Raw genomic sequence first — 16943 nt, forward strand, 5'->3', positions numbered from 1 at the left:
TTTCCTGTGGAAAGGAAGAGAAAATCATGGACATTTAAGGAACATTCTTGACAAATATATAGCATTATCTTTCTTCTGACAAAAGCCACATGTATTTATTTCAAATTTCTCCCTCTGAAAGGTGAAGACAGGAATTCTTGCTTTGGAATTGCATCCAAACACACCCCAATTTGTGAACACAAATTGAGCTTGGGATGTGGTTTCTCCTTCACCTGCCACTTTGCCCATCCACAACTAAAAGCTCATTACTTGGGAAATAAAAGCATTTTCCTGCCTGCTCAGTTAATGCATCCTTAATTGTTTGTTGTGTCGGATTGTTAACGGTGACAGGTCGCATTTTCCAGGGAAAACCCACGAGCCTGTTAATGCTCCAGGTCATAACTCAGAACAACAATGATTTGGGAAGCACAGCTGAGCATTTTAAACCATCAGGAGCATTCCAGGGAAAAGTAATGGAAAGGTGGCAGCCAGGCCACCCTATTCCATGGAAAGCCAAGGTGCTGGGTGAGGGCATAAGTGGCTCTGGATTAATTTTGATGGAATTAGCAGTCCCCCAAAGTCAAGTGGTGTCACCATGACTGTCACCACACCACCTAAATCAGTTAAATCAGCCTTGAGGCTTAGAAAAGAGAAACCTCAATTACTCCATGCCACAGCACTCTTGTCAAAGCTCTCTAAGGTCTTTTGGTAATGACACAGAAAAACGATCAAGAAAAAAAAATCCAAAAACCTTAAAAAGCAATGACATAGAAAAACGGGCAAGAAAATCAAAAAACCTTAAAAAAACCCCAAAAATTCAGGTGTATGGGACCAGAGACTTTGCAAATGCAAAAATGAGCTCAAAAGACTTCATTGATGATGATGATGGGGGTTTCTCTAAAGAATATCAGGGATCGAAAGGAAAGACAATATCACATTGCATCCTATCCTAAATTCCAGGATTTTAGGGCAGGCACAGAGCACTGGCCTGCCCTGGTGGCAGCTGTGGAGGAAGGAGGTCCATGATGAAGAATCCAGGAACTGGAAAAGAAACAGAGATATGTCTTCTCCAGTATGAGAGGAAATGACCTGGAGTTGTGCCAGGGGATGTTTAGCTTGGATATTAAAGAAAATATCTTCACCAAAAGCATTGGGAAATACTGGAACAGCTTCTCGTGAAGTGGTGGAGTCCTCATGCCTGGAAGTGTTCAAGACACGTGTGGATGTGGCACTTGAGGACATGGCAGTGGTGGAGCTGGTTGATGGTTGGCTTTGATGATCTCAGAGGTCTTTTCCAACTTTAAGGATTCTGGGACATTCAGAACTATGGGAAAGGCATATCCAGAGGAAATGCTGCTCCCCACAAGTGTGAGGCTGGGGCTGCTGCACCCACAAGCTCATGTGGGAGGTGTCCTGCTGTTCTCCAAACTCCTGGAGACACCAGGATGGGAAGAAAAATCCATTTTAATGTGTCTCCCTGGGCCAAGGAAGATGCTGTCAGAGCTGCGGATACTTGAGCCTTGCTTAGTTCCATGGAGAAAAACATCCCTGGTTTTATGAGAACAAGACAGTCATCATATTGAGACAGAAAGCTTCCAAAGCAGTCTGGGATACATTTCTTCCTGAAAGCATCAACAATTTTCAAGCATAGCAACCTTTCCCAGCTGAGGTATTCCAGGATTTTACACGCTAATATTTAAAAACTTTTAATTTTGCCCCTTTGCTTTCATGTCATAATGGCTAAAAAAATCTTTGTTCACACAGAGTTTGGCTGGGAAATATTGTGGATATTGAAATTCTGGAGTGCTGGCCTCAATTTCTGAACCAATATCACTGGGTGAAACTGCAAATGCTGAACTTACTCAGGTGAGTATGAAAGACCAATACAAATGTTCCCTTTTCTCCACTGTCTGAGGGCTTTTTGGGCATCTTTATGTTTGAAAGGTTTGGATTAAATAACCACATTTAAATTGTCAGTCCTGAGGAACATCAGCTCCTGACACCCCCTGTGCAACTGGAACTTATCTGGGTATCCTATGACTGTTGTTTACAAAACCAAGCTGCAAAAATGTACAAATGCCAATTATTCATGGTGCAATTGAGGAGGAATGTTCTCCTGGGCTGGGTTTGTGTGGCAAGGTTCTGATAGTGGGGGGTTATAAGACTCCTGAGCCTTTGCTTATATTTTTCTTCCCTGTGCAGCTGAGGAGGGCAGGGGTAGAACAAGGTCAAGCCATCACATCTCACTGAAAAAAACCCACAACAATTACAACAGAACCCCCCCCCCACACACACACACCAGTAAAGTATTTTTCCTCTGAATGCCTTTCAAATTTAAAAAACTCCAAGCAAATACAGGAAATAAAACCCAAAAGCTGACTTTGAGTAGGTTTGACTCTAATAGCTGGTTTCATGTTGGATGGAAAGGGATCAGGTTGGATATGTTACCAGCTAAAATATGTTAATGGGATTTAAATGACATTTTACCTGCCTGGGGAATTAATTTTGGGATTTTAGGCAAACTGCAACAAGGCATCTGGTGACATCACCAGTTTTCTGTAGGCACTAATGGAACTGCTCACAAAAAGCAGAGCTGGATGACAAGCAGCAGGTGAATGAGCTTGGGGAGCAGTGGTTTTGTAATTTTAGAAATATTTTCTTTTCCTAGAAAGACACTGTTGCTGAAACAGTGCTAAAAACTAGTTGAAAAGCAAAACTGCTCCATGGAATGGCACCACTTGGACCAAGGATTTGTGTCCTCAGAAGGTTTTGGCATGGTACCAACCAGGAACTTGGAGTGAGTCCTGACCCTCCTCCAGGAGAAGCCTGTCAAACAGCAGGAGCACATCCAGAGGGGCTGCAAATCGAGGGAATTGTAAAGACACAAGGAAGCCTGGCAAATCAGTCACACCCACTGTTTCCTGGCATGGAAAAGGCCTGGAGATTAAACGGCCTGGTTGAGCTGCCTTGTGTCATCCATTTGTTTGTAAAATGAAAGCCAAGGAACTTGTCCAGCCTTTTTTGCAGTCCTGGCAAGCCCAGCTCTTAACCCTTTCCAGCTGCTGGCACCAGGAGCTTTGGTCAACTGAGTCCTATTGCTGGACAACCTTAAGAAGAAATGTGCCCCACCACTGATAGAAAATATGAACTGCAGAAAGCGGCCACAGGCAGGGAAGGACAGTGACAAAAACCCCAAACCAAGCAGAGGGAACATGCTCAAGCTACAGAGTGTGCCCATGTTTCACCCTGAGAACAATGCACACACACCTGCAGCTGCAAAATTCCAGGGCAAAACATCTGGCATGAAATCACAGAGTCATGGAATCAACAAGGCTGGAAAATATCTCCAAGATTATCAAATCTGCTCTGTGGCTGATCCTCACAGCACTGAATGCCACCTTCAGCCCTTGCTTGGACACCTCCAGGGATGGGGATTCCAAAGCTCCCTGGGCATCCCCTGCTAATGGGATTGAGGGAGGAGAGGAGATGAGATAGCAGAGTTCTTAAAGTGGATTTTGTTGTTACAACCAGTAACAAGAACTTCAAGAGGTGCCCCAACAGCTCAGTCCAGGGACAGCTCTAAAGGAGCCCTCCATGGTGTATTTTGGGTGGTTTTTCCAGAGCTGAGCTTCAAACACCATATCTCAGCTCACATACAACTATTTTTTGCTAAGCACTGTGCCACGATTAACAGGATTTCCTTTCAAAACGCCAACTATCACCTTCAGAATGTTAGAATTAATCTGCTGGCCACTTAATCCCGGGGCAAAGCGAATGAATCTCTCTCTAGATGAAAGGAAAAGGAATGAGCTTTTCAGTCCTCTTTTTTTTTACACCCCAGAGAGTATTTCAGGAGCGTAACACAGCCTGAACTAACTTGCAAGTCTTTAATTTACATCTTCAGATTTCCCAGCTGAGAGTTTGAGATCAAAACCACCAAACTCACAGCTGTGAGAGCAGTTCACGAAGAACAAACCCACAAAAGCTGGAACCAGGTTTTTCATGGAAAAGGTGGAGACTGTTACAATTACTCCATGTTGCCACTAAATTGTATAAAGGCTTCCTTTCCTTGATATTTTTGGGCGTGTGTGTAAATTCTGAGTAAATCCTAGGTAAGAAGGCTTAGATTGTAAGATGAAGAAGTTAAAAAGAGCACGAGAAAAAAAAAAAATAAATGAAATTTTCTTCTGCCATGATGGGCACAGCTCCAAATCTCAGAATTTTCATGATCACTCTGCAGCAATGTGTCAGACATAGCTCTGTTTCAATCTCAAATCCTTCTAGAACAGCCCATTCTTGTTATTTATTAATTATTATTGATATTATTTGAGATCTGCCCTTATACAGAAGATCAGATGTACAGAGATTTCTCCCCCACCTGTGCTATTATTCCATGGCAGAACTGCTGCATTCACAGCAGCACAATCCAGCTGCAAACTTTCAGGAAAAATAATTCCATTGCCTCTGCCTGATCAATAAACACATATCCTTAAAGAGTCTAACATTTTGTAATAGGAAAATGGAAAAAAATCACCATTTCGTTATATAAAACACAAGCGTGAGCAGCAGTTGGTGGGGCTGGTTGTGGGGTCACATATGGGTGGCAAACATAGAAGACCTGGAGATAGCTCTTGACAAAAGAATTGCTATTTTTGAAAGAGAAGTGGGATTTTTCCAGATTTTTCTGAAGAGCTGGACAGTCAGTTGTGGAAAAGAGCTGGATAAAGTACAAACCACCAATAAAACCTCACATCTGGGAGAAGGGAAGAAGAGGAGCAGGTGTTGAATAGCACAGAGAAGAAACAGAAGATGAACATCTGTGAATCCACAAACCCTTGGCTGTTAAACAATAACACAAAGCAGCAGCAAAATCCCTTTGTCCATGATCAAGGCAGAGACACACAGGCTTCACCCACACCAACCAAAGGAAAACTCCCAGATTTCAGACACGTTTGGTCAAGATCCATGGAAAACACACAATCAGACCACATGGAGCTGGCCAGTGCTGTCCAGCCCTCCAGTGAGGCCTCAGGTTTTAGTTTTTATATTTTTTCAGATTCTGTGCTGCTTTAGTGTGTGGATCTGAGCTTCATATTAAGGGATGGCAAGCTATTGGAATTTCGCAAGGAGACAAAACAATTCCTTCTCTAGCTGGGGACCAAGGACAACTGATCCAAATTTTAGACCCAAGAGCAGAAACAACATGGACTGAAGAGAGAAAATAAGAAGGATGGGACTGCATAACCAAAAGCTGTAATTGGACAATGAACTCCAATATGCAAATGCAGCAGAACTTATAAAAGTGAGACACACCATGACCGGGTGACCATTTTGTGCCCATTTTGGTTCACCTTGGGTGCAGCCCTGGCTGGGCTCTTGTGCTGCCCAAGGTGCATCCGTGGAGGAGATCCTTTTAATAAATCCCTGCTTTATTCTTTAATTCTGCTCTGGGTCAGCCTTCCCAAGGCCCCAGCAGGACACTCACCCCGTCGGGTCTGCCGTCCGAGGCCGTGACGATGAGGATGTAGCGGTCGGTGCTCTCTCTGTCCAGCGGCTTTCCCAAGGCCAGCAGGCCAGAGCTGGCAATGAAACAACAGCAGGACACGTTAGCAGGACACCTGGGAGACGTCTATGAGCACCGGAGCTCCATCAGCTTGCTGACAACAAAGCTCTTCTTTGTAGGATCTTTACGGCTTTCTGTGAGTGAAAGCCAAGAAAAGCCACAGGCCAATTCCTAATGCTCCCCACTCAGATACAGGAATAATCCTGGATTAAAACATCAACCTGTCTCAGGAGGTTTGGGTATTTAGGTTCACAATCTTTCCCTCACACCAAATTAGAATTCTTTTGCACCAGGAATTAATAAGCGCCAGGTTACTTGTGTTCCATCATTTATTGTGGGAAGTTGGCTCACCACCCTCCCTGCCTCCTGCAAGGAAAAGGATACTTTGGATTGCAAAAAATAATTAATGGCTAATAATAGGTAAAATAAAGGGTGGTGGGCCAGGCACAGACCAATCTGGTGCTTGCACTTCATAATAAACCCTCTCTTTCTTACTCTATTTAAGTTGGAATTCAATTTAAGGAAAATACAGTTCTTAAACAATGCTCAAAAGGCTTTTCACTACAGGCTAAACCATAACAAGTCAGGAAATTAAAGCAAAAATTGTCCCTGCCATTAGTCAGGAGCTGACAGGTAAAAGGGTTTTAATTAATCCCTGGCCACTCTTTTAAATGGAATCTTTCCACCTCAGTGAGTTTCTCTTACCCAAAGTGTTTTAAATAAATAAACAGTGGCCAGTGACAAAGCCCAGAGTGGATTTTGGCTCACAAAGCTCTCATTAAAGGCTGACAGCCCCTGGAAGGAGCAGCTGAAGGTGTCTGAGCACAACCCTTTTCTCTCAGCTCCTCATTCCCTGGGCTGACAAGTTCGAAGCCTGTTTTCCAAGAGTTTCCCACTTACCTCTGAGAGAGATTAAAAACTTGCTGAGGATCTCCATTCTGAATGAGGTATTTGATGGGGTCGCCCTCTCTATCGAAAGCCTTAGGGAAGGAAAAATGAGGATAAAATTCAGTCAGTGGCAAAGGTTTCCTCTCTTCCCTTCAATGCAGAAACTGGGGAATTAAGTTTTAGGAAAGTTTCCCACAGGGATGACACCAATCCCTGTTTCTGAAGCAACTCTGGTTATTGATGGGCTACTCAAGATAAAGCTGGAGCACATCAGAATTCCTACGCTGCACAGAAATGACAATATCCTGGATGCAGGATAATAATTGCTATTAATTATTATTAATTATCTAATTATCAAATTACAGCTACATCCAGCAGCATGAGTATGAAATTCAGGCTTTAATCATTTACTTCTATTTTTCTGCAGCTCCATACTGATTAAACTGAACTTTCAGTTTCCTTTCTTCCCATTCTTCACTTCCATTTTCTATCAAGATCCCATTTTCTGTTATTTTATTAGAATCCCAATCTTTGGCTGATGCTCCAGTGAGTTCCAACTGCAGCTGGATAAAGTACAAATCATTCACCCCACTCACCCTCCCCAATAATTTGCTTTTTGGGGGTTGAAGATCAGGGTAAGGCCTTTAAGAACAGACATTAACAGCACCAAAATGAATATATTCCACCTATTAGGTTTAAAAAAATCCTTCAAAAATTGAATAAATTATTTTTGATGCCTCTCCTGGTGCCACCTGAATCCATTTCCTCTGGTCTAGAAGAGAAGAGGCCAACACCCCCCACCTTCCTCCTGTTAAGTTATTTCTGTGGGCCTCAATCAAAGGCTGCATAGCTTTGAGCTGATCACCTAAAAAGCAGTTTTTGACATAAAACCCCAAGAAAAAAAAACAAACCACCCCAACTTAAACACCCTTCAAAATTAAGAACAGAAGCACAAACCATTTAAATGTGCAGGCAGAGCAGGGAATGCAGTAAGAAAACAACTTGGCTTAGCCAAATAAAAAAGAGGGGCAAAGTCAGATGGAAGGGATCAGCACAAAGAAAGAGCAAGAAAACCTGGATGGGGACACAGCCAGAAGTCAAGGCAAAACAGGAATAGAAACAGGAGAGAACACAAAGGACAACAAAGAAACGTTTAAGTTACAGAAGGAACCTGAGGAGTGGTTTGGAAAGCAGAAGGGATGATGTTGAGAAGGGCAGACACATAAAACTGTCCCTGTTCCAGCTCCAAAATAAATTAATTGGGGCAAAACTTCAGCTGAGAGCTGGGCAAGAGTCAGGCAGAGATGATATTCATAAACAGAGCATCTTTTCTGACATTGAGCCAGCTGCTGGAATTCAAGCCTGGTGAAGTCCATCCTGGTGTATACAAGGGCTGAAGCAAGCTCAAAGCCATAGAGATTGGCCCAAAAAAAAATATTTTTTCTTTTTGGGCTCTCCCAGAGGACTAAAATGCTGGAGGGCAAACCCAAGGTCTGTCCTTCACGGAGGAATGAGCCAGGAAAACATGCACCAGGCAGGTGGAGTGTAATTCCCAGAAACTCACAAACATTCAAATTATTTGTAAGATGGATGACACAGAACTGAATTTCTTCAGCACACAAGGATACGGAAGCAAAATTTAATCTGATTTTCCAACAGGCCAACAAGTCTCCTGAACAGGGCAGAAACTGTGGCTCAATAAAGCCGAGCCATGGTGCAAGCTTTTCCTATTGTCCTCCTTTTCCCTTCCCTGCAGGGCATCCTGCCCTCCCTTCACATTAAGGTGTCTCAGGGGGTATAATCATGGTCTGCATTCTCTCATAGCAAGTCAGAGGCTCTCAGAAAGCCAGAAAATCAGGCCAGCTGTAATTGTTTAATTGTTTCGATTTTCTCCTTATCCCCACAGAAAATCTTTTTTAAAAAATGGGAAAAGTTGGTTTAAAAAAACTCCTGCTTTTAATCATTGCTTTTAAAAACTCCTGTAAAAGCAAAGAACACAAAGTTCTTGTGTACAGAAGAAAACCCCCCAAGGCAAGGGAGAAGAGCAACTTATTCCTGATTTTTTCCAGATCAATGGCACAGAGTGATTCCATAAATTGAACACAACAATTCCATGTTAGCTCCTTGTTCAGCACATAACTGGACCCTGCTAACAGCCCCATTTGTTCTGCAGGCTCCCAGAAAAATGACAGCATTTGCATATTTTAATTAATAATGGTTGGCAGAACATGAAGCCATAAATGCCTCCCAGGCATGCAATAAACTCTGAGGTTTATTTACAAATTAATGCAGTGGAGATCATTTAATATTGCATTAATCTCAAATGTTGTTAATTAAAACACCAGTCAAGACCAGCCGGGTGCATTAGAAAATAAATAAGGGGATAAGAAAGAAATAAAGCTCTCCATCATCAGCATAAGAAATTTTACTGGACAAGAAAAAAATGAATTTTATTTTTCCAAAGTCTAAAGGGCAAATTTAAAGCAGCTACATTTGCATTGTTACTCACCCTAATGTTTTGCAGACCTTCAGATTTGATAATTTGAAAATACTTAAAAAGCTTTGCTGCCTCTCTACAGGATTTTGTAACCCTCCTGCTGTATGCACAACTACCAAATTATTACTAAGAGAGAGCCATAAAAGCATAATTTCTAAACCTGCACCAGCCCAAACACTGATTGGATTGATAAGACACAGGAAAAGAAACATCACTGTGAAAATTTACACATAAAAACACTTGTGCAGTATTTGAGGCCTGGTGATATTCCATATAGTCCATGGAACACAGGCAATAAAACCCAAACCAATCTGCCTAACGGGGAATTTTGTGTTGCCTGGAAAAAGCAGCACAGGATTTCAGAAGTTTAAATATTCACTTAATGAATGTTTAAAATATCCTGGTGGATTTTGCACAGGAGGAAATAAAGGAAGATGAAAACAGAAATATGCTGCCCACAAGAGAATACTTTTAATCCAGATTGAGGTTTTAATGCAGGACAAGGGAGCTGGACATGGAACTGGGTTGGGAGAGATTCTTAAAACCCACCCAGTGCCACCCTGCCATGGCAGGGACACCTTCCACTGTCCCAGGCTGCTCCAGCCTGGCCTTGGGCACTGCCAGGGATCCAGGGGCAGCCACAGCTGCTCTGGGCACCCTGTGCCAGGGCCTGCCCACCCTGCCAGGGAACAATTCCTAATTCCCAATATCCCATCCAGCACTGCCCTCTGGCAATAGGAAGCCATTCCCTGTGTCTTGTCCCTCCAGACCCTTGTAGAAAGTCCCTCTCCATCTTCCACATTTCTGGTAGTCCTCAACTACCAAGACCTACAAGAGATACAGTCCTGGACTAACCACCAAAGCTGAAGCCATGCATATTTGGGATTTAATAAACAAGTATTTTTCATGAAATACAGGATCCCTGAGGTGGAGAATCCCTGCCAGCCCCTGGAGTCCCAGCTGTGCCCAGTGCCCACCTTGTGCCCAGCCCAGAGCACTGAGTGCCACCTCCAGCCCTGCCTGGGACACCTGCAGGGCTGGGCACTGCAAAGCTCCCTGGGCAGCCCCTGCCAAGGCCTGAGCACCCTTTGCATGCAGAAATTGCTGCTGCTGTCCCAGCTGAGCCTCCCCTGGCCCAGCCTGAGGCCCTTTCCCCTTGTCCTGTCCCTGTTCCCTGGCAGCACAGCCTGATCCCCCCTGGCTGTCCCCTCCTGGCAGGGAGTTGTGCAGAGCCACAAGGGCCCCCTGAGCCTCCTTTGCTCCAGGCTCAGCCCCTTGCCAGCTCCCTCAGCCCCTCCTGGGGCTCCATTCCCTGCCCTGGACACGCTCCAGCCCCTCCATGTCCTTCCTGGATTGGGGACACAGCCCTGGAGGTCCCTCAGCAGGGCCAGCCCAGAATGGCCTGCTTGGGGTTTAGTGAAACATTAAAGCAGATTATTCCATTGGAGCTTCACTTTCCAACCACATTTAAATCCCATCAAATCCTTCAATACTAAAACCTGCCAAGAGGTTTTTTTTCTGCCTCCAAAGATCCCTCAGGCCACAGATTCCAGCACCTGTCAAGGAAACACAAATGTTTCTGTTTCTCAGCAAGTTCCTGGCTCCTGTTTCTCTTTGGGGCTTCCAACCCCAAATGTCTCTCACCGGGGAGGAGAAGGCTCCTGAACAGCCTGGCCCTTCCACTCCTCCCTCCCTGCAGGCACCACAGATGTGCCAGGAGTTAATTGGCAGCACTGAGCTAAATTAGTCATCCTCCCTCAGCACAGGTGACTGTCTGAGCTTAACCAGCCAGAATAATCCCAGCCTTTCAGCAGGAAACCATTTTAGCAGGAGTTTTCCCATCCACCTGCTTCAGTGAGTTAATTAGAGCTCCTTTATTTCACTACTGCTAAACACAGCATTAAGTAAGTTCCTCATCCCTCAAAAAAAAACTCAATGAAGAGTTGCTGTTTATTTCCCTAATATGCACAGCTGGTTTTGTGGCAGAACACAATGCAGTAGATAAAAAACAGTAAATAAGTTAGGAGAGAATTGATTTTTTAACTATTAGTGCAGCAAGGGGAGGTCTGGTCCTGGAGCATGAGGATGAGGGATGCTCCTGCTCCTGGACCTGGCCAGAAGCTGTTCCTTGATCCCTGATCCCAGGGCACAAGGTCCCACTAATCCTGGACCTGGAAGCACTGGGATCTCTGCTCTCTCTCAGCCTGTTGTTACACACACCAAGGAGTAGAAATATCTTCAGGCATTTTCAAATATTACAGGCTAGGGAAGGGAAATTGCCCAAAATCTTACTGAAATTCCTCATGAATGAGGTGCTGAAGCTCCTCTGATCTGCTGGCAAATACAGAGAGACATTCTAACACAATAAATCACACTCCTTTCAAGTTTCCAGCCACTCAGAATTTTTTCTAATATAACTACTATAGAATCCCAGAGTGGTTTGGATTGGAAGGGACTTCAAAGATCAACTTGTTCCACTCCTGACATGGGCAAGGACGCCTTCCACTATCCCAGGCTGCTCCAAACCCCATAGAACCTGGCCTTGGACACTTCCAGAGATGCAGGGGCAGCCACAACTTCTCTGGGCAGTGGCATTTGCAGCCTACAGCATCTTTTACAATATTTAAATCAAACAAAGAAGTAACAGAAAGAGCCAAGTGAGCCCTTTTTCTCTGCAGTCCATGTAAAACGGGCTGCTGATCAAAATGAAACAATTATCAATCCTTTTGAAGTGCCCCTTTTTTCCCCTGGATGCAAGGACTGGCTTGTGCATGGCATGACACAGAGGGCAGGAAGGTGGAGAGGGTTTCAGCAGCTTCAGGGAGTGCCAGGGTGTGGAAATTCATAAAATGAGAGGGATTTGGGAAAGCTGCAAAATGCAGGCCTCAGAGACAGCAGAACTGTGATTAGAGTTATGCAGTATCCATGAGATTGGTCAGCAGAAAAATTTGTAAGAAGTAAATGTAAGGACAAATAGAACAATGGTCTGTGTATTAATGATTGTGTAGAATAACTCTCTAAGCTGCAGAAAAGTTTATCTAGTAAGATATTAGGGAGTTCTAAGCTTAATAATGGAGCTCTGTGTGTTGTGTTTTAAGGCTCACAAGCAGGTATTGTATTCAAAATAATCAAGCATTGTTTAACCAAAGGTGCATGTACTTATAGTGGGTGGATAGAACTACTGTCAATGTGCTTTTGCTTTGTGTGATTGGTCAAACAATTTATAAAGTGAGTTGTAACATTAAGTTCCTTGTCTGCTGTCTGGGATGTGAGCTGGTGGCATCTTCCCACTGTCATAACCATGGAATAAGACTGATGGTGGAAAATAAAACAGCTCAAGGCACGTTCCCAGCAGTCCTGTCCTGTTTGTGATTTGTACATGGACCCTCAGCCAGGGAAGCCTGTGCACCTGGAGTTTGTGATTTGTACAGAGCCCTGTGACGGTGTTCACAGGGGCCTTAGGATGAGGAAAGAGACGAGGATCTGACTCCATGTTTTAGAATGCTTGATTTATTATTTTATGATAGATATTACATTAAAACTATACTAAGAGAATAGAAGAAAGGATTTCATCAGAAGGCTAGCTAAGAATAGAAAAAGAAAGAATGATAACAAAGGTTTGTGGCTCAGAGAGAGTCTGAGCCAGCTGTGATTGGCCATTAATTACAAACATCCAACATGAGACCAATCACAGATGCACCTGTTGCATTCCACAGCAGCAGACAATCAATGTTTGCATTTTGTTCCTGAGGCCTCCCAGCTTCTCAGGAGGAAAATTCTTAAGGAAAGGATTTTTCATAAAAGATGTCTGTGAGAGAGCCCCTCAGCCAGTGATCCCAGGGCAGCCTGTGTACCTGGAGTTTGTGATTTGTACAGAGCCCCCATCCAGGGCCCCCTGTGTACCTGCAGGTTCAGGAGAACAGCGCCGATCCTCATGGCCTCGCTGACCTCCAGGCTGTACATCAGCTGTGGGAAGCGTGGGGGGCTCTGGTTGTTGGGAGGCAGCACCTCGATGTAAACAGTGGTGATGGAGCTCCTGCAGGGCAAGGGTAAAAAAACCAGTCAAAACCAGTCAGAATCAATAAATCCAGTCCACAAGGCAACCCACAGTGGTTGATTTACACACTGTGTGTTCTCGAGCTCTAACAGCTTCCCTTTGCTCCTCTAAAAACTTCAGGACATATTTTTTTTTCTTCTGGATCAAAAGGAAAGCAAGCTGCCACATTCACAGAATCTCTGGATTGGGTTGGAAGAGACCTCCAAGATCATCGAGTCCAACCCAGCCCCAACACCTCAGCTAAACCCTGGCACCCAGTGCCACATCCAGTCTGGTTTTAAACACATCCAGGGATGGTGACTCCACCACCTCCCTGGGCAGAACATTCTAGTACTTTATCACCCTTGCTGTGAAAAACTTTTTCCTAATATCCAACCTATATTTCCTTAGATGCAGCTTGAGACTGTGTCCTCTGGTTCTGGAGAAAGAGCCCAACCCCACCTGAGCACAGCCACCTTTCAGGGAGCTGTAGAGGAACTCTGAACAGGAAGAAAAGCTCAATAATTTTCCCCAAAGCAGCTCAAAGTGGTGCAATTTCAAAAACAGAGCAGTGAGATATCAGTGCATGCTCCACAAACAAACAGCTCCAGATGTGCTGTGCCCTCTGTAGGAGCAGCTCAAATTCCAGGCTGGAAATTTTGCCATGCACAACAGCCACCCCTGGAGAATCATCCCTGCTGGCAGCCAGCTTGCTTCCTTTGCTTGGGAAAGGGGGAGCAGGAATGCCGGCAGAGAGGGAAATGCTGGGAGAAGATAAGCACACAACTCTGCTGTAATGCTGTGGGTCAGTAATCCCCATTTCAGAGCAATAAATCCCATTTCAGAGCAGTGGCAATGCAGGAGGCTGCAAACCCTTGAGCTGCACTGAATCCCTGTCCCAAACAGACTGCAAACAGCATTCCAGATGGAATATTGAAGGTTCTTTGGGACACCGAGGACCCTGCACAGACCATCCTGTAAACCCACTTGATATCCAACAGCCTCAACTTGAGAAAGGGAGCCAGGAGTCCCCCAGGAGATGGGAGATTAAAAATCTGACCTTAAAGGATCTTCCTCTTGCCTCTCTGCTCCATTATCCCACCTGCCTCCCCTTCTGGATGTCAGCAGAGCATCCCCACCCCAGAACAAACTCCTGAGAAGAGCAAGTGCTGTGCTGCAGGTGTAGCTTTTCCCCTCATAAATCCTCGGATTTATGTTGATAAATCTCAGGTTTTAGAGCCGCAGGAAAGAAAACAAAGGGATTTGTCCCAGAGAAGAAAAGAAGAAGAAAATCATGAACCTAAAGAGCTGCTTATTGCAGAGCTAGCAAACTCCAGAGCTTTTTTAGAGGGTCCTACCCAAAATTACCCAACATTTATTGTTGGGATGGATGGGATATTGGGCATTAGGAATTGTTCCCTGGCAGGGTGTGCAGGCCCTGGCACAGGGTGCCCAGAGCAGCTGTGGCTGCCCCTGGATCCCTGGCAGTGCCCAAGGCCAGGCTGGAGCATCCTGGGACAGTGGAAGGTGTCCCTGCCCTGGGACTGGATGGGCTTTAAGGTCTCTCCCAGCCCAAACCATTCTGGAATTCTTGGAATAGTGAGCAAATTTTCTTCAAATATTTAAGGCAAAATCACAGAAGGAAAGCACTAATAGTCCACAAACTAAAAGCACTCTAATATGAAATGGCTTTTTGTGCAATTCCAATCCATTTTTTTATTAACACCTTGCATTTTCCCCCTGTGTCTTTTGTGTGGGTTATAGCCCTGTTAAGGAGCTGGCAAATTCTCCTTTGGCATGGGAAGGGGATGGAACTGAGCCAAGCACTGCAGCTGGTGTTTGCAGGTGAATACACAGAGACCCGCACAGCATTTGGGAACTGCAGAGAGCTCCCAAAATCACTCCAGCATGGAAAAACAGCTATTGTGCTCCGCCAGCTGATTGAAAGTCAACTGCATCCCCATCTCTGCTTAAATCATCTCCACATGGAGTCATGGAATGGTTTGGCTTGGAAAGGACCTTAAACTCATCCAGTGCCACCCCTGCCATGGCAGGGACACCTTCCACTGTCCCAGGCTGCTCCAAGCCCTATCCAACCTGGCCTTGGACACTGCCAGGGATCCAGGGGCAGCCACAGCTGCTGCGGGCAATTATAAAATTCAGGATGAATGGATTTCCATCCAGGTGGACCAACCTATCTTGACTTGCTCCAGCAGAACTCTGCATCACCAAGTGATAGGAATCCCACATGCAGGAATCTGAGGGATTGTGAAAAGCTTAAAGTCTGACCTGAAATTCTTTGATTTTACAAATGTTGTTATTTTTTTTCCCAAAACCAGAAATTGTTGTGCTTCAATATAGAAGTGGGCTGTGCAGGGAAGGAGTGAATTCTCCAGCCCTAGAAGGTTTCAAGAAACAACTGGATGTGGCACTTGCTGTTGTTTATGTTGAACTTGGAGGTCTTTCCCACCTTAACAATTCCATGATATCTCAATAACTTACATGAATAATTATAATTAATCATACTCAAACCCCAAATCTCAGTTGGGACACAGCCACTCACCGACACTTTAAAATGTCATTTTATGAAAAAAAAAAAACCAAAAAAAAAAAACCAAAAAAATACAAACCTACACAGAATTGCAAATTCCAATTTAAATTTGTGTTCACAAAGGCTGCAGAGCTAAAATTCCTGAGCCAGGTCAGTGGCTGGGTTTTGCTTTGTGCATAAGCAAGGGAGAAACTGAAATCCAGCCACTTTCCAGGTGACTTTGGTTATCCTGGCAAAGCTTTCCATTTCTTATTTGCCTTAAAGGCATTTTCAGAGGAGAAAGCCCAGGCTCCCAACATCCATCCTCAGAAATAAATGTGTTTAGGCAACACAAAGATTTCTCCAGCACAAAAGGAGCTGATGGCAATCAGAACTGTAGTGTGGAGCCACACCATGGGGATCTCAGACTCTCTGAAGGGGAATTAGTGATTTTTGGCCTTCTCTCTGAAGCACTACACAAAATAAATGCATAATTGTCCTCAGTCTTCTCCTCAGCACTACCAGCAGCCTGCTACCAGCTCGAGAGGGTTTATCAAAAAAGCAAGCAGGAGGAAAAAGAGAGTGAAATTCAACCAAGGGACTGCTACCAGATGTTAATTTTATGAACAACTTAACAAGTTGAATGGACAGTAATTATAAAACATGTGCACACCAGCATGAGCTGCTTTCTTGGAGACATGACAGAAGCAGCAGGTCCTGAGGAAAATCCAATTACTGAAATCCTAGTCTTGTATTTTATTTCCTTCTTTCATTTCCCATTTGAAGAAGAGGTTTTCACTTTACAGCTGTGGGAGGTTTGAATGCTGGAACCTCCTGTTCCTCCCTTCATGCTCTTTGGATAAGGAGGCTGCACATTACCAATACCAGGCTCAGAACACAAGAGACAATTTTTATTACCTCCACAACTTCATGACATGAATTTTGGCACACTTAGAACACAAATTCCACAGAAATAGGTAAGCAGAGCTTGATAGCTTTGCTGGTTTTTCAACATATAGATCATAGAATGGTTTGTGTTAAAAGGGACCTTAAAGATGATGGTGTTCCCCTCCCTGTCTAAATCCTAAATTTGCAGTCTGCTCTTTTTCAGATGGGGTACAACAGAGATAATTCTGCCCTTAGGAATTTTGGTCTTAGTAGGGACACTGCACACCCTACACCTGGAGAGGTTCTCTAGCTCAGCCACCCCATTCTCTGGGATCCTGTTTGCATTTTCTGAACAAAAAGCATCTCCCTTCTCACTTGCTTTCTTCTTCCCACCCCTTCACCTCAATGAATGAACAGACATGCACAGTGACAGCACAACTGGGAATTTTTAAACAGCAGACCATGGCAAGCAAATAAAATCATGAAAACCCAGCGCTGTGAGGGAAACATCATTAAGGACCACAAATATCTGTGATATTTTTGCCCAACATCCAGGAAGAAT

General features: G+C 44.3%; 1 protein-coding gene across 4 annotated transcripts in view; it reads right to left on the reverse strand.

The window, feature by feature from the left end:
- PCDH15 (protocadherin related 15) overlaps positions 1-16943 on the reverse strand; it is a 638977-nt gene that overhangs the window by 113421 nt on the left and 508613 nt on the right. For all 4 annotated transcript variants that reach the window (XM_058028641.1, XM_058028640.1, XM_058028642.1 and 1 more), the window contains 3 exons: positions 12831-12963; positions 6443-6522; positions 5465-5558 (listed from right to left, as the gene is read on the reverse strand). In XM_058028641.1, coding sequence (XP_057884624.1) covers positions 5465-5558; positions 6443-6522; positions 12831-12963 — 307 coding nt within the window. The remainder of the gene's footprint in view (positions 1-5464; positions 5559-6442; positions 6523-12830; positions 12964-16943) is intronic.

The sequence above is a fragment of the Melospiza georgiana genome, chromosome 8 (assembly GCF_028018845.1).
Source record: "Melospiza georgiana isolate bMelGeo1 chromosome 8, bMelGeo1.pri, whole genome shotgun sequence".
Classification (NCBI taxonomy): domain Eukaryota; kingdom Metazoa; phylum Chordata; class Aves; order Passeriformes; family Passerellidae; genus Melospiza; species Melospiza georgiana.